The 17,594-nt window shown below is 34.2% G+C and overlaps 3 protein-coding genes across 3 annotated transcripts; 1 reads left to right on the plus strand and 2 right to left on the minus strand.

The window, feature by feature from the left end:
- Positions 1-710: 710 nt before the first annotated feature.
- Positions 711-3,243, minus strand: LOC133318581 (small ribosomal subunit protein eS4z-like). Its single transcript, XM_061520590.1, has 5 exons — positions 3,169-3,243; positions 2,541-2,618; positions 2,276-2,456; positions 1,617-1,714; positions 711-1,323 (listed from the first exon to the last, which is right to left on the minus strand). The coding sequence occupies exons 1-5, from the start codon at positions 3,169-3,171 to the stop codon at positions 889-891; spliced, it is 795 nt and encodes a 264-aa protein (XP_061376574.1). The 5' UTR covers positions 3,172-3,243; the 3' UTR covers positions 711-888.
- Positions 3,244-4,217: 974 nt separating this feature from the next.
- On the plus strand, positions 4,218-6,856 carry LOC133318580 (small ribosomal subunit protein eS4z). Its single transcript, XM_061520589.1, has 5 exons — positions 4,218-4,314; positions 4,865-4,942; positions 5,027-5,207; positions 5,864-5,961; positions 6,255-6,856. The coding sequence occupies exons 1-5, from the start codon at positions 4,312-4,314 to the stop codon at positions 6,687-6,689; spliced, it is 795 nt and encodes a 264-aa protein (XP_061376573.1). The 5' UTR covers positions 4,218-4,311; the 3' UTR covers positions 6,690-6,856.
- A 2,545-nt stretch (positions 6,857-9,401) lies between these two features.
- On the minus strand, positions 9,402-13,157 carry LOC133318587 (eukaryotic translation initiation factor 2 subunit alpha homolog). The gene is made up of 7 exons (XM_061520596.1): positions 12,617-13,157; positions 11,431-11,487; positions 11,267-11,353; positions 11,042-11,188; positions 10,786-10,890; positions 9,993-10,091; positions 9,402-9,813 (listed from the first exon to the last, which is right to left on the minus strand). The coding sequence occupies exons 1-7, from the start codon at positions 12,989-12,991 to the stop codon at positions 9,661-9,663; spliced, it is 1,023 nt and encodes a 340-aa protein (XP_061376580.1). The 5' UTR covers positions 12,992-13,157; the 3' UTR covers positions 9,402-9,660.
- Between the last annotated feature and the right edge of the window lie 4,437 nt (positions 13,158-17,594).

Here is a 17,594-nt window from a genome sequence, read left to right on the forward strand (position 1 = left end):
TCCTTAATAAGTGCATTCTCCTTATGTATTAATATTATTATACTTGCATACGGGTAATAGTTAATATTACTAAGTACTCCAGCTTTGTTGATTACTTTGTACTTCAATCTGATTCAACATACATGCATTTTATAACATTACATATTTATGTTTGTAATGATCATGACTCTATTCTTTACCTTCCTTGTTTATTTATCTTTTTGTCAAGCTAATGATGTGATTTTGTGTGAGATGACGATTGAATAATATTAGTTTTAGAATGTAACGAAATAATGAAACTAATATGACTGTATTAGTTTCCATTTTTCAAAGTATCAGTCAACTTGTAGAGATGCTTTACTATCTTATATTGCAAATAATCACAGAATTATCACTACTTGCATTTTACCCTTTTATTTTAACAATAGATGAGAGTAGCTGGTTGACACTTCTCTGTTGGAAAATTACTGCCTATATTTAATAGTGATTGTGTACAAAAATGGTGCATTAGTATGTTCAACGCAAATTCACTAAAACTTAACCCTAAACCACTAAAAAAAAAAATACTACAGTCACGGCAAAACTCAACTCTTTATGACTTCGATGAGTTATATTAAATCATTCAATATAGTAAGCAAATAACCACATTCAATGGCAACAAGATTCTAATCCAAGAGTACCTACTATGGTATTTCATTGGGATGGACTTGCTTTCATGATTTTGTACTTGAAGCTAAATCAAAAACTCAGGAATGGAAAGATCCCTTCATTAAAATAGCAGGCACAATAAAAGTTGTATAGTGCATAAGTCAAAATTCAACTAATAAAATCTCAAGACAAAATGAAATTAGAAACCAAAAGCATTCAATGAAACTACAAAACACCCACGTCTACTCATTCCAAAGATATTTAAGCAGCAGTAGTTTGTTGGGCACCGATCCTTTTCCTAGCTTCTTCAATCACTGATAGCTTAATACCCTTACCCTTGGGAAGAGATACCCATGGTTTTGTGCCCTTGCCAATAGTGAACACATTGCCCAAACGAGTTGCAAATTCATGCCCAGTGGCATCCTGAACATGGATTGTCTCAAAGCTTCCCTTGTTCTTTTCCCTGCTCTTGATCACTCCAACTCGCCCCCTGTTCCTTCCACCAGTTACCATAACTACATTCCCAACATCAAATTTGATGAAGTCAACAATCTTGTTTTCCTCTAGATCCAGCTTAATGGTGTCATTAGCCTTTACGAGAGGGTCTGGGTAACGGATAGTCCGACCATCATAGGTGTTCAGGTACGGGATACCCTTTTGCCCAAACTGCACTGACCGAACCTTGCAGAGCTTAAACTGCCATACACACCACATACAAGTAAAACCCATGAAACTATAATCATTAATAGGAAAGTCAATTATTTATTTGGTTGTAACTCCAAAATTCAAACAATAACTACACAAAATCCTGAACTTAAACAGCATGTTCACTTCATCAACACTAGATTGTAGCCTACACACAAGAACTTAACACAATGAAAACTTCAACCACAGCCTGTTATTTTATATAATAATAAGAATTACACTTAAGAGTAATTTTAGTTTGGGGGCAGATGGAAGAGAAATATTCAGTAATCAAATTAAAGTACCTTTGCCTCATCATCCCTGACTGAGTGGAGACGGAATCGGCCTTTAGTGTCATAAAGCAGGCGAAAGTTCTCATTGGTTTTAGGGATAGATACAACATCTGCAAAGAGACATAAGATTTGTTATATATACATACACACACACACACACACACACACACACACACACACACACACATATATATACATATACATCCAGCCAAAACAATAGAACTATACAAACATAAAGTATGGGGAGGAGCCAGGTAGAATCCTCTGCAACTTAATTAATTACACAAATTCCAGCTCACAATTGCAAGGCATTGGACAATCTATGCAATAACGGTTGACATTGACAATGCATTGTCACACTGTGCGACAGAAACTATATCCTGCATTCTCTTGGAACAATAATCCGTGGGATTCAGTTAATAGTTAACTTACTCTTCAATTGACCAGATATATATATATATATATATTAAAATACCCAGATACCTAGAGTCCAAGAAAGCTTGCTAAGTACATCAGAACACATCAAGCTCAAAACAAAATAATAATAAAATACTATAGAAATAAAATAATATAGCATAATATGTGTCCCAAAAAGGAGATATTCTATAGCTTATTGCCCTAACAAAATGAAATGTGCAGTTATTCTGAAAATGGCCATGTAGCATACATACCCATGAAGCCAGCTGGATATGTCTTGTCTGTCCTGACTTTGCCATCAACAAGGATATGGCGTTGCATCAGAATGGCAATAACTTCACGGTATGTTAAAGCATACTTCAATCGGTTTCTCAAGATGAGTATGAGAGGGAGGCATTCCCTAGATTTGTGTGGTCCAGAGGAGGGTTTAGGAGCCTATAGAGGAATAAAAAAGGATCACGTCAGTCTCCCTAATGCACAGTTTAAAGCTGGTCAAAAGATGATGAAACTTTTACTTACAAATGCACCACCCAGTTTATCAAGCATCCAATGCTTTGGAGCATTGAGCCTCTTCAAATGCTTCTTCAATCCTCTAGCCTGTTTCAGCAATAACCATTAAAATTCAAAGCTAACACAAATTGACAAAGAGATTCAAACATCAAGTCTAGCATTAAATTTGAATAGAACTTCGGGCCGGATCATATGGATTCTAAGCTGCCATGAAATTTTTATAACAAACACAAAGAACAGATTATGTTCAAAATCCAAGCTTCCTCTGGTTGTGTCCAAAAAATACAATAAATCTTGTGCAAAGTGAAATATAGAGAAGCCTCATGCACACTTTTCAAGACATGGATCCATATACGATTATAGCATTAGAACTCCAACTAAAATTAAACGAACAGCAACACCATGTTTTGAAATAGGTGATCTAAATTATACAGATATGGCGACACTATTATTGCAAAGCATCAAACTTTCAGTTCAAATATAACAAAAGGCGGATTAAAACTCGCAATGTCATGAAAATTGAAGATGGAATTCGAGCAAAATGCCAAAAAAAAAAAAAAAAAAAAAAACACCCAAACCAATTATGATGAGATTCAAAAAGCGTCAAAATCAGAAGTGGTAGGAGGAGCACACGAACCATCTTGGGTTTGCGAAGAAACCTAGTGCTCCACTACTACGGCAGCAAACTGGAAATTAGAAGAGAAGTTGCGACTCTTAAAATGCGAGAGGTTCATAAACCCTAATTGGTTAATGCTGGGTCATGGGCCTCATGGACCTTTTTACTATTTTATTTTATTAATCTCCTTTTACATAAGATAATTATCTTATGTTGAAGAGAGAAAATATGTGGGAATGAAATATCACGAGAAAAATAGAGTCCTATTTTATCACGAGAAAAATAGAGTCCTATTACATAGATGAACCATAATTAATTATAATTTCTATATGATGAAAGAAAGAAAAATGTCACGAGAAAAATAGAGTCCTATTTTATCACTATATACTACTAACTTGAGGAAATGAAATAATTGGGAATCAGCTAGGCCCAATCTATTACACTATAAGGCCCACTGTATCCGTAATTAAGTAAAGAGGAATCTCCTTTCATATAAGATAACTTCTCTCATTTTCTCTCACTTCGTTTTTCGTACTCCACCTTTTTTTTTTTTTTTTCTTGTAATGGTGGGACCCACCCATTTTCTCTTTTCAACATAAGATAATTATCTTGTGTAAAAGAAGATTAATAAAGTTCGTAGTCGAATATAAACATTTCCCCTCCTCATAAATAAAAATAGATGAACCATAATTAATTATAATTTCCATATGATGAAAGAAAGAAAAATGTCACGAGAAAAATAGAGTCCTATTTTATCACTATATACTACTAACTTGAGGAAATGAAATAATTGGGAATCAGCTAGGCCCAATCTATTACACTATAAGGCCCAACTGTATCCGTAATTAAGTAAAGAAGAATATTACTCTCCTTTCATATAAGATAACTTCTCTCATTTTCTCTCACTTCGTTTTTCCTACTCCACCTTTTTTTTTTTTCTTGTAATGGTGGGACCCACCCATTTTCTCTTTTCAACATAAGATAATTATCTTATGTAAAAGGAGATTAATAAAATAAAATAGTAAAAAGGTCCATGAGGCCCATGACCCAGCATTAACCAATTAGGGTTTATGAACCTCTCGCATTTTAAGAGTCGCAACTTCTCTTCTAATTTCCAGTTTGCTGCCGTAATAGTGGAGCACTAGGTTTCTTCGCAAACCCAAGATGGTTCGTGTGCTCCTCCTACCACTTCTGATTTTGACGCTTTTTGAATCTCATCATAATTGGTTTGGGTGTTTTTTTTTTTTTTTTTTTTTTTGGCATTTTGCTCGAATTCCATCTTCAATTTTCATGACATTGCGAGTTTTAATCCGCCTTTTGTTATATTTGAACTGAAAGTTTGATGCTTTGCAATAATAGTGTCGCCATATCTGTATAATTTAGATCACCTATTTCAAAACATGGTGTTGCTCTTCGTTTAATTTTAGTTGGAGTTCTAATGCTATAATCGTATATGGATCCATGTCTTGAAAAGTGTGCATGAGGCTTCTCTATATTTCACTTTGCACAAGATTTATTGTATTTTTTGGACACAACCAGAGGAAGCTTGGATTTTGAACATAATCTGTTCTTTGTGTTTGCTATAAAAATTTCATGGCAGCTTAGAATCCATATGATCCGGCCCGAAGTTCTATTCAAATTTAATGCTAAACTTGATGTTTGAATCTCTTTGTCAATTTGTGTTAGCTTTGAATTTTAATGGTTATTGCTGAAACAGGCTAGAGGATTGAAGAAGCATTTGAAGAGGCTCAATGCTCCAAAGCATTGGATGCTTGATAAACTGGGTGGTGCATTTGTAAGTAAAAGTTTCATCATCTTTTGACCAGCTTTAAACTGTGCATTAGGGAGACTGACGTGATCCTTTTTTATTCCTCTATAGGCTCCTAAACCCTCCTCTGGACCACACAAATCTAGGGAATGCCTCCCTCTCATACTCATCTTGCGAAACCGATTGAAGTATGCTTTAACATACCGTGAAGTCATTGCCATTCTGATGCAACGCCATATCCTTGTTGATGGCAAAGTCAGGACAGACAAGACATATCCAGCTGGCTTCATGGGTATGTATGCTACATGGCCATTTTCAGAATAACTGCACATTTCATTTTGTTAGGGCAATAAGCTATAGAATATCTCCTTTTTGGGACACATATTATGCTATATTATTTTATTACTATAGTATTTTATTATTATTTTGTTTTGAGCTTGATGTGTTCTGATGTACTTAGCAAGCTTTCTTGGACTCTAGGTATCTGGGTATTTTAATATATATATATATATATCTGGTCAATTGAAGAGTAAGTTAACTATTAACTGAATCCCACGGATTATTGTTCCAAGAGAATGCAGGATATAGTTTCTGTCGCACAGTGTGACAATGCATTGTCAATGTCGACTGGTATTGCATAGATTGTCCAATGCCTTGCAATTGTGAGCTGGAATTTGTGTAATTAATTAAGTTGCAGAGGATTCTACCTGGCTCCTCCCCATACTTTATGTTTGTATAGTTCTATTGTTTTGGCTGGATTTATATGTATATATATATGTGTGTGTGTATACATATTTATATATGGGTGTGTGTGTGTGTGTGTGTGTGTGTGTGCTTTTTATCTCTACAAAATGAGAATTGAATTCTCATTTAACATGAGAAAATCAAACCCCTTTATATATATATATATATGTATGTATATATAACAAATTTTATGTCTCTTTGCAGATGTTGTATCTATCCCTAAAACCAATGAGAACTTTCGCCTGCTTTATGACACTAAAGGCCGATTCCGTCTCCACTCAGTCAGGGATGATGAGGCAAAGGTACTTTAATTTGATTACTGAATATTTTTCTTCCATCTGCCCCCAAACTAAAATTACTCTTAAGTGTAATTCTTATTATTATATAAAATAACAGGCTGTGGTTGAACTTTTCATTGTGTTAAGTTCTTGTGTGTAGGCTACAATCTAGTGTTGATGAAGTGAACATGCCGTTTAAGTTCAGGATTTTGTGTAGTTATTGTTTGAATTTTGGAGTTACAACCAAATAAATAATTGACTTTCCTATTAATGATTATAGTTTCATGGGTTTTACTTGTATGTGGTGTGTATGGCAGTTTAAGCTCTGCAAGGTGCGGTCAGTGCAGTTTGGGCAAAAGGGTATCCCGTACCTGAACACCTATGATGGTCGGACTATCCGTTACCCGGACCCTCTCGTAAAGGCTAATGACACCATTAAGCTGGATCTAGAGGAAAACAAGATTGTTGACTTCATCAAATTTGATGTTGGGAATGTAGTTATGGTAACTGGTGGAAGGAACAGGGGGCGAGTTGGAGTGATCAAGAGCAGGGAAAAGAACAAGGGAAGCTTTGAGACGATCCATGTTCAGGATGCCACTGGGCATGAATTTGCAACTCGTTTGGGCAATGTGTTCACTATTGGCAAGGGCACAAAACCATGGGTATCTCTTCCCAAGGGTAAGGGTATTAAGCTATCAGTGATTGAAGAAGCTAGGAAAAGGATTGCTGCCCAACAAACTACGGCTGCTTAAATATCTATGGAATGAATAGACGTGGGTGTTTTGTAGTTTCATTGACTGCTTTTGGTTTCTAATTTCATTTTGTCTTGAGATTTTATTAGTTGAATTTTGACTTATGCACTATACAACTTTTATTGTGCCTGCTATTTTAATGAAGGAATCTTTCCATTCCTGAGTTTTTGATTTAGCTTCAAGTCCAAAATCATGGAAGCAAGTCCATCCCAATGAAATACCATAGTAGTTACTCTTGGATTAGAATCTTGTTGCCATTGAATGTGGTTATTTGCTTTACTATATTGAATGATTTAATATAACTCATCGAAGTCATAAAGAGTTGAGTTTTGCCGTGACTGTAGTATTTTTTTTTTTTTAGTTGTTTAGGGTTAAGTTTTGCCGTGATTTTGCGTTGAACATACTAAACTCACACCATTGACTTAACTGGGGTAGTTTTGTATGAATTTCATGGGTTTTTAATGGTGCACTAGCCTCGCTGCATAAGGTAAACTTTTTCACATCTTGTCATTGTATGAAGTATTGCTATAATTTTTTTTTAAATTCATCATAAAATGTGTAACTTTGTTAACAACGTGTTTCTTCATAATGGATCCATCACTATGAATTTCAGTTGCTGTAAAGCTGTAATGCTAGTCTAACGTTTAAGGCCATCACGAATGTTTATAAACTACTACATTTAATATTATTTTCATTTCAGAGGGTTCTTTCTTCCGTGCGGTTTTATTCTTTTTTAATAATAAAAACTGCGCAGCAAAATGTTTTGGCAATTATTTTTTCTTAAAATGTTTTAAACGAATTCTTCAGTCAAGGTGATTTTCATGGAAGTGTAGAATCTGATGCTCAAACACCCAGAACGCCAGCTTCTTCTGGTGGCAGGATTCTTCCAATGACATAAGATCAAACGTGAATTTAGGTACAGAATCAAAGTTTCGGAAATGGTTTCAACGTGAAACCAAATAAGAAGAATGTCAGATGAATAAACTTGCGTTTAGTTAACTAAAATTACGTTTAGGTGTATATATGTTAGTGAAGGTTGATGACTGAGTGGGGACGTCATTTTCACGGTCTCCGCATATGGCTTTGATTATGGAGCTCCTGGAGAGCAATTTAGAAACCAAGTCTAAGATCAGCTTGAACCCTGCTTTGGGCTATTTTTTCATGATCAATAATAGAGCTCTACGTATAAGTCATAAAACATATGGTAGAATATAGTGAATGGAAACCATTGTTGTAAAGAACCACTTCAATCAAACTATTATATTATGGATTCGTGCTGTATGGATTCCTACAACCCAATGAGATTATATTATGGATTCCTATATATTTCCTATATGTGTTAGAATAATCCACACTTCAAGCCCAAATGCTTTTGCGTGCGGTAACTATTCTTGCTGTATGGATTCCTATAACCCAATGATCTCCTATCTCCTGAACTTTTTAACTACAGCTAAATTCTATTTTTGTTGATTATTGGTTAGTAAAATTTATTGTTATTACACATTATTTTGTAGTACACTCTTATAAATATGAATACATATCTATCTTACAATGGAGTATACTCAGTCATTTCATTTAACTACAACAAAGTTTTTAATTGAATGGCAACGTCGGCATCCAACGTCTCAAACTTACATGTTTGAGACCTCTCTAACAGCCTCACACTATCTTTTACTGCATTTCTTTTAAATTCGTTGCAGCTGTTTCCTTTCATTGCAATTTTGGATTATCTGTAATGGTGATTCTGTCACTATTAGGTTGTAATTGTCTTTTCTTCCCATAAATATATGAAAAATCTGTTTATTCAGGCCAATATTCCTTGTTCCTTTGTTGTTATGTGTCTTTGGAATTGAAGGTTCGTAACACATTCATTTGGCATATTTACAACGCTCAAAACAAATTTGGATCAAGCTTGAGTTTGACAATGAAAAGTTTGTTATTGGTGCAAGGGTAGACAATTTTTATTTTTTTTTTATAACTTGAATTCACCGTTGTAAAACTTTATATTAAAACATCACTTGTTCGGTATGATGATTTAACTTTCCAAACCGTTTTATTATAAATTAAATTCAACTAAATATATATACTTTTGTGCAAATATAAAAATATATGCCTTTCTGAAATTCAAAGTAAATGCTCATTTATAAAACTATCTTTTTTCAAAAAGACCAACCAATTAACATATGTTATTAGGCAAACTCAAATAGACGAAAAATGTTACTCCTAAACAAAACATATAAAAAAGTAACAATCATCACTCTTAATAATGAGATAACAGAAAATATTGGCTCGTCAGAACCTTGCCATAGACTATAACAAAGAACCATTCTCGTTAGTTCAACCACAGAGAGCAGAAGTAGAAACAGAAAACGGGAATTCATGGTTGGCAATTATTGAAGCGTTTGACTTGTCATTCTCAGTTTATCAAAATTGCACCATAAAAGACAATGTTTCCAATAAACTCCCACTGTCATACTCGCTAGTCATGATCAAAGTTTCAGAAGTCTGATCAGTAGGTTCCCATAAAAAAGCGTGATTAGTTCAAGCGATTACTTGGCATTTGCATCTTTCCATAATGGTTCTCAACATCAACACAACAAAATACGAATTCGATAATCAAAATCTAGTATTTTTAGAAAATAGAAATCGTAAGTAACAATTGCGGATGTTAGTTAAGAGGACCGTGATCAAATAATATAAAATAATCAATGTCAGCCACGTAAATAGCATGAGAAGAGAGGGAGAGATGGTAGCATTTTTGAAATGACGGTAAACTGCTAGTTTGGGTTAAACACCCTCTTCAAGAAACTCCAAAATCGCTTTGCAAGTTACAAGACATCTCAACATACAGTAATTTAAGCTGGTATAATACAATCGCATTTAAAAACAGTTTGAAAAGAATTAAATCAAAGACAAAATTAGTAAAGCTCGGGTGTGCTATCTATGCCTTACTATACCAACAAGTTTATTGTCACTCCGTTATCCCAGGACCATTGTCCACATCAACTTCGCCCATTCCGGTATCTTCTTCCTCCTCACTGTCTTCATCGCCACTGACCTCCTCATTGTCTTGGCGTAGCTGGGCCATGTGCTCAGCAAGCAATTTATCATCCCGTTCACTCACCTGAATCACAATGCCATGTCAAACCTCCAAAAGAGAAAGAGACTAGAATTCTACTTTCCATATACTGACATCAAAAGATAGAAGAGGATCCAAAGGCAGACGAACAAAATTTATACATAGATAGATAGATATACAGAGGGAGGATAGAAGAAGCAAATATAAAGGATGTTGACACTCACGGCTCTGGGTTCCTCCTTCACCACAAGTTTACCCTTGTGTTGTTCTAGTGATTCAGTGCAAGAAACAATGGCATTGTTGAGAACCAATATTCCTTGCTCCTGTCCAGACGATAACAAAATACACCAATTACTTTCAATAGACAGGTTACCAATTGGAACTTTTAATGCGAATCTACAACTGCCTCCTGTATAGTGGATATTGTATACCATATATGCAAATCTACAAATACCATGTAGGAAAAAAAAATTGATCCCGTACAAATAAATCTATTCTCGTTAGGTAACAGGAGTTACCAGACCAAACATCATATATAATATATTCAGTAACTGCAAAAGAGATAGTGAGAGGCACGGGGAGGGGGGGAATTTGGTTAAAAAAAACACAGCAGATATTTTCAGGAAACTTCCAGACACACACTCAATAATAGGTTTGAAAGAGATACTCCCACGAGTTTTCATTTCCACATCTTTAACAACAAAGCAATATAATTTTACAACACCACATGGTCTTTGAAGGAAATAGGAGTCAAGGGAGAATGTTCAGTAGTGAGTCCTTTCAAGCTGTCACCAGATGAATGGCTTATATGGCAATCATAATAGGTAAATATAACTGCTACCGTAGTTGTACAACCAAAATACCCCCAAACACAATTTACAATGCAAACTTTAGTAGCAAATTTATACATCCACAACTTATATAATCTTGAAGCCAAAGCTTCAAAGGCGAAATGTGCACTAAATTCAGGTCAAAAGCCAATTATCATATCAAAATTTATGTGAAGATTGCACTAACCTTGTCGAGAGTTTGAGTGGTAAGTACGTAAAGTGGAGGAGCAACAAGTTTAATTTTGACAGGGCAGTCATTATTTCCAGCAGCTTCAGCCCTCCGCATTGCTTCCTGCATAACCAAAGGACTATAAATTTTGAGAATACTTTGAAAGATATGCCATAGGCAATAACCCGAGAACACAACATAAAAGGGGGAACTTTCTATCGAAAAAAAGAAAGAAAAAAAAAAGGGGGGGGGGGGGGACAGAAACAATTAAAACCTTAATGTGAAGAACTCCATCAAATTGAAAACATTTCATTTCGATATCTGCCCTAATTTTCAAGGGTTGGGGAGTCATTCGTCTTCTAATATTCTTTACTAGAGAATCCTTCACTTCTTCTGATACAGCGGGTACCACTTTGGTCACCTATGGGAGACAATAAAAAATACCTTTAGTCATCAACAACATTTATGTGGCAAGTATTTCTCTGATAACAATATTTACCTCTTGCCCATCAGGGCCAACTTCCTTGGCTTCACGGGTGAGAGTATTCAGTACTGTATCAGGATCAGTCACAATTATTTTGAATGCCTGCATATAATGAAGTTATTGTGGTAACTACAAAAGTTAGAGAACAATAAAAGGAATTTAAAAAAAAAAATTCTGACCTCAAAAGCATGACCATATTTGCGATATAAAGGCCATCCAATGTGAATATACAGCTCCTGCACAAAGCCACTTGAATTTAGTTCAATAAACAGAACTGAAATAGTAGCACCACCAAAAGGAAAATTTTTTAAGTATACATGTTATAGACTATGGACTGGCAGATACAACTACCGAACTTGTTAAGATTTTAGTTTCTATTATTAATGTTCTGTATATAGTTGTATCAATTGCTCTAGACAAATATTTTTACCATTCTTCCCTGTTATAAATAAGACTTCTCTGCACAGTACTAGTCATTGACATTCACAGAAAAAACTGTCTCTCTCAATGATCCCTAATGCTCTTGACAGAATTAATGGGCAAACATGTTTAGAAGGGGAAAATAATGCAATAAGCCAATACTGCAATATAAGCATTATAGAGGTAAAAAGCTTGACGCCGATAGTAATTAAAGAAACATAACAGAGCAACAAAAAAAAAAAGAATCTCAGTTTATATCAAGGCAGAAATTCAAAATGCCACCAACGAACTGCTCACTATCACCACTATTGTCTGTCCAATAATACCAAGGAAATCCAAAAATCATGTACAGGTGTGGAGCTTATATAAAAAAGAATTACTTCACAAAAATACATACAATTACCAGATGCCTATCTAATCATGGCATGCATTCTAATGCAGCACGTCATTCAAACATATCCATTCAATATATATCGTGCCAGTGGTTACTTTAAAATACAATATCTTAAGATAAAAGGCGCATGGTTCATGGAATCAGAGTCATCGAATGAATGGACAAAACAATGGTGCAAATGTGCAATACAAGTTTGATTTCACGCATAGTAATATACTGACAATAATCGTAATCAGCATCACTTTGTCTCAGCGCGCACTCAGCTATTTTAGTTACCTTTGATAATATTATTATTTTTCTGTTTCCATGGGTGGTTTTGAAAGAGAAATAGACTTATTGGTTCAAACATGTCAGAATACTAAAAATTCACATTTCACAAGAGAGAAAAATCCACCAAGAAATTGGAAGGACCATGAGTTTGAACAAGAAGCAATTGACCAAAAATATTGAAAGTTACAGTAACATCAATCACCACTATGAAGCAAAAAAACGGTAAATATAAAAATTTAATGAAAGAAACTAAGGAATGAGGGGTTTAGAAGTTTTGATACCTCTAAGTCGATATTCAAGGTCTCGGCAACGTGTCGCATGATTGAGTGTACGAGTTTGCTCTTATTATACCTTTCCTCACAGGCTTGAATGTCTTCTTCAGAAACCCTACGCTTGCTGAGATCGATGTAACCTTTCTCCTTGTCCACACGAAGAACCATCACGGGTTCGATGCGCCCAACCTTGATGAGTGAGCTCACGCTCCGAATCCGACGGCGTGAGAGCTCCGAGAACAAGATCATGCCCTCGATGTTGTTGTACTCCAACAGCGACACGTAAGCGCCCATGTCAGCTATGTTCTTCACCTGTATCATCACCGCCATGTCTACTTCAGGGTATTTCGCTTCGTACATACGACATTCCAGATTCGGAGCCATGATTTTGCAAATTCTTCGTTTGTTTGAGTGCGCTTCTCTCAATCACAGTAAACAAAACACCCCTTCTTCTTTTCTCTCTCTCTCTCTCTCTCTCTCTCTCTCTCTCTCTCTCTCTGTGGTTGCGTTTTCGTGACAAGAGAAGTGTGAGTGATTGAGGGTTTTGTAAGAGTAGCTAATGAAAAGAAAGAACACTTGCAGTCATAAAGATAATAGAATAAATAGATTCGACGTCGTTGGGCTCTTAAATTACTTCGTGCCCACTTGGCCCAATCAATTTTCAGCCCGATGGTTTAATAAAAAGAGATATTTTCTGTAGTTAAAAGATTTTTAAAGATTAGATAGATGAGTTTCTTAAGCATGCTAACAACGGTTCGATTCCTCGCCGTGCGTATGGAAAATGCTTTGTTAGGAAAGGCTTACCCACTTAATGTGATCTCTCATCTCGAAAGGATTAGTCATCGGCTAGAGGATACCTTGGAAAACCAAAGATTTTTAAATATTAGGATTTTAAAAGATTTTTTCGACATAAATTTTTTCATAGATTTTAAAAAATTATTTAGAATTTGAAGAACTTAAAAGTCTTTTTTTTAAGGAATATTAAAAAAAAGGAATATTACATGATTTATAAGGAATACAATCAATTTTCAGCCTGATGCTTCTAACGTTTATAAGGAATATTACATGATTTTTTTTTTTACTTTTATATTTACGTTTTCGCATAATCAGTGAGAAATGAGATTAAAAGGAGTTAATGTTATTAATTAATAAATATTGATGATAATAACAGTAAAGAAAATTATATAAACATCTACCAACATTACTTTATAGATAATGTTACGTCAGATACAAAAGGAAGTTATTTTACGTAGGTCCTACAGTCTACTGGCATTACATAATTATACAATACAAAAGTCTTATCATAATCTAGTCTATAGGTGTAGGTCTCCACACTCTCAGCATAAAATATTGAAGCAGCTCCTTGATTTTCTACTACAATATAAAATTTCATGCGGTCCTCGTAAGAGTAAATATTGATACTCCATCCTTCTCCTGCTAAGCTTAGACTAGGCATTATGATTTTCTGGAAAGGTTAGCATAAAACCAAACACACGTGAGATAAATCTCAGTAATATTGAGGTTTCTAACTATAACCATTTCCAGCCGTAATAACAGAAGATACCATTCTCTCAGATAATTTAATAAAATGAAATAATACATTGTGTAATATTTAATTGAAGCTAAATAATTTTCCAACTTTGTGGTTTTCTGCATATGAAAGATTTATTGTGGAGGAGCTCAAACCACGATAAGGCGTCTCTTACCCTATAATCGTCTGAACCCACACTTTGTGGTTCAGTTCGTAGCAGTCTTCATCAGTTAAATTTACACATTCTCTTCGTAATTATTTTGGTACCAATTAATTATTCCAGTAGGTGAAAAAAAATAAAATTTAAAAGGAGCTAAAGGTATTGTAAGAAATGAAATCACCGAACAAAATCAACTACGGTAACGAAATAAACTTGAACTACAGAACAAATAGAGAGAAGAGTTTGGAAAAACGACACAAGCTTGTAGATAAATCTTCTATATAAAAAAAAACGAGAGAATATTTTTCATCACCCAATATTACCTTATGTCTCGTCGCTTTCCTTCTTTCTTTTGATTTCTCTCTTTCTCTCTCTCTTTTCTTTTTCTCTCTTCTCGCTGTTCTTTTTCTATTCTTATGGATAGCGATATATATATATATATATATATATATATATATATATATATATATATATATATAAGGAGGCTTGCTTACGGTTTAAGTTGCATTTCGTTAGATTTGAACGAACTAGTTAAATTGAAACTAAGTAATGATTGCTATTGAGATAATAACTCTCCAAGTTAACAGTTTTTAGAAGAATTTCCATAAGCTTTCATTAGGTGATTCCACGTTAACAGTTTTTATCAATATTTATATTATTATAATTTATTTTATTATTAACATATTATATATAATATATATTTATTTTAATATTTAATTACTTATTTCTTTTTATTATTATTATTATTATGTATATACGTAAACATATATATATATATATTATATATATATACATGTCCATGCTTTTTGCGCCAAGTTTATTAGAGAGTTGGCGCAAAATGCGCCGTATACATATATATGTCTACGCTCTTTGCGCGCCCACTTGTTAGAGAGTTGGCGCAAAACGCGCTCTTATTTCTTAGATAGTTGGCGCAAAAGGCCTCTTGGCGTAAAAAGTGCCGCCTTTGCGTCTATTTTTTTTTTTTTGAATATTACATTTCTTCTCTTCTAATTAAAATTTTGTCCTCAAAATTTTGAATTACCTGTTAAGAAAAATTCTGGATAATTTAGTCGTAATTCTTCTTCTTTTTCCACGTTGCTTTATTTGGTGAAAGTCCTTCCCACAATACTTTGATTAATGAAATTGCTTTATTTCTCAGTTGTTTCATATTTTTACCAAAATTTGGATTGGTCTGGTCTTAATAGTCAGATTCTCTTTAACTTGTACTGAATCTAAATTAAGAATGTGAGAGGGATCTGGGACATATTTTCTAAGCTGAGAAACATGAAAAACATTATGGAGATTAGAAAGATGAGGTGGAAGAGCAAGTTGGTAAGCAACTGACCCTATTTTTCGGAGTATTTGAAATGAACCAATATACCTAGGACTCAATTTTCTAACTTTGAGGGTTCTACCTACACCTGTTGTAGGAGAAAGTTTAAGAAAGACATGTTCTCCTTCTTCAAAAGACAAAGGTTTACGCCTGTTATCAGCATAATTTTTCTATCTACTTTGTGCCTTTTCAAGGTTTTCCTTTATCATCTGAATTTGTCTCGAGGTTTCTTGGACTAATTCTGGTCCCAACAATTGTTTTTCTCCTTTTTCATACCAACACATAGGAGATCTACACTTTCTTCCACAGAGTGCCTCATAGGGAGCCATTCCAATACTAGAGTGGTAACTATTGTTATAGGCGAACTTTATCAATGACATGTATTTATCCCAACTACCTCCTTGTTCCAAAATATATGCTCTCAACATATCCTCTAGAGTTTGAATGGTTCTTTCTGTTTGACCATCAGTTTGAGGATGGTAAACTGTACTCAGTCTTAATTTAGTTTCGAAGGCTTGCTGCAATGATCCTCAAAATCTAGAAGTAAATCTAGGGTATCTATCTGACACAATACTTAAAGGTATACGATGAAGTTTGACAATTTTTTTTATATACAACTGAGTTAATCTCTCGATAGAATATTGAGCCTTAATTGATAGAAAATGAGCAGATTTGGTGAATCGATCAATGATTACCCAAATTGCATCATATCCTTCCTGAGTTCTTGGTAAACCCATCACAAAATCAGTTGCTACACTTTCTCACTTCCACTCCGGTATGTTTAATGATTGAAGTAATCCTGAAGGTTTTTGATGTTCAATTTTTATCTTTTGACAAACCAAAATTTTTGAAACATATTCAGCAATATCTTTTTTCATTCCGGGCCACCAAAATGTCTTTTTCAAATCTTGATACATTTTAGTGGATCCAGGATGAATTGTGAATTTACTGCTATGTGCTTCATTTAAAATTTCTTTCATCAATTCCTCCTTTCTAGGTACAACAATCCTTCCTTTAAATTTTACTAAACCATCATCTTCTTTGGTAAATCCTTCCTATTCCAATATTTTTTCTAAACTAAGATCCTCCTGCTGATCTTCTTTAACTTTATTTACTAACTCATTTTCAATCCTTATTTCACTAATACCTAAACGTCGAGGCAATACAGTTACAGATAATCTCATGTCTCGAAATTTTTCTAATAATTCCATTTCTTTTATCATTAAATATGACATATGAAGATATTTTCTACTTAAGGCATCAGCCACCACATTTGCTTTTCCTGGATGATATTTGAGTTCAAAATCATAAACTTTCAAAAATTCCATCCATCTTCTTTGCCTCGTATTCAACTCTTTTTGATCAAACAAATATTTAAGGCTCTTATGATCACTAAAAATTTCAAATTTAACTCCATATAAATAATGTCTTCAAATCTTGAGTGCAAAAACTACTGCAACTAATTCCACATCATGAGTGAGATAATTTTCCTCATAAGGCCTTAACTGCCTTGACCCATAAGCTACAACTTTTCTTTCTTGCATTAAAACACAACCTAACCCTTTTCTAGATGCATCACTATAAACCTCAAATTTTCCTAAAGGATCGGGGATTATTGAAATCGGTGCAGATGTTAACTTATTCTTCAAATGTTGAAAACAATCTTCACATTCTTGTGTCCAAACAAAAGGGATTCCTTTTCTAGTTAACCTAGTTAAAGGTAATACAAATTGTGAAAATCCTTTAATAAATCTCCTATAATATCCTGCCAATTCTAGGAAAATTCTAATCTCATTGATAGTCTTAAGTCTTTCCCAATGTACTACAACCTCAATTTTACTAAGATCAACTGTCACACCTTCTTTTGATATAACATGTCCTAAGAATTTAACTTCTTCCATCCATAATTCACATTTTGAAAGTTTGGCATATAATTGTTTATCTTTCAAAATTTGTAATACTA

This window comes from Gastrolobium bilobum, unplaced genomic scaffold (assembly GCF_033153095.1).
Source record: "Gastrolobium bilobum isolate Gb01-03AN ecotype WA unplaced genomic scaffold, APGP_CSIRO_Gbil_v1 utg4519, whole genome shotgun sequence".
NCBI classification, from domain to species: Eukaryota; Viridiplantae; Streptophyta; class Magnoliopsida; order Fabales; family Fabaceae; genus Gastrolobium; species Gastrolobium bilobum.

Bases quoted from the DNA above. Each gene is read 5' to 3' on its own strand.
- LOC133318581 (XM_061520590.1), bottom strand. The intron at 2,457-2,540 runs GTAAGTAAAAGT...ATTCCTCTATAG, and splicing joins ATAAACTGGGTGGTGCATTT to GCTCCTAAACCCTCCTCTGG. The intron at 1,715-2,275 runs GTATGTATGCTA...GTCTCTTTGCAG, and splicing joins ATATCCAGCTGGCTTCATGG to ATGTTGTATCTATCCCTAAA.
- LOC133318580 (XM_061520589.1), top strand. The intron at 4,943-5,026 runs GTAAGTAAAAGT...ATTCCTCTATAG, and splicing joins ATAAACTGGGTGGTGCATTT to GCTCCTAAACCCTCCTCTGG. The intron at 5,208-5,863 runs GTATGTATGCTA...GTCTCTTTGCAG, and splicing joins ATATCCAGCTGGCTTCATGG to ATGTTGTATCTATCCCTAAA.
- LOC133318587 (XM_061520596.1), bottom strand. From the start codon at position 12,991: ATGGCTCCGAATCTGGAATGTCGTATGTACGAAGCGAAATACCCTGAA. The intron at 11,488-12,616 runs GTATCAAAACTT...GGCTTTGTGCAG, and splicing joins CCTTGAATATCGACTTAGAG to GAGCTGTATATTCACATTGG. The intron at 11,189-11,266 runs GTAAATATTGTT...TGTCTCCCATAG, and splicing joins TTGGCCCTGATGGGCAAGAG to GTGACCAAAGTGGTACCCGC.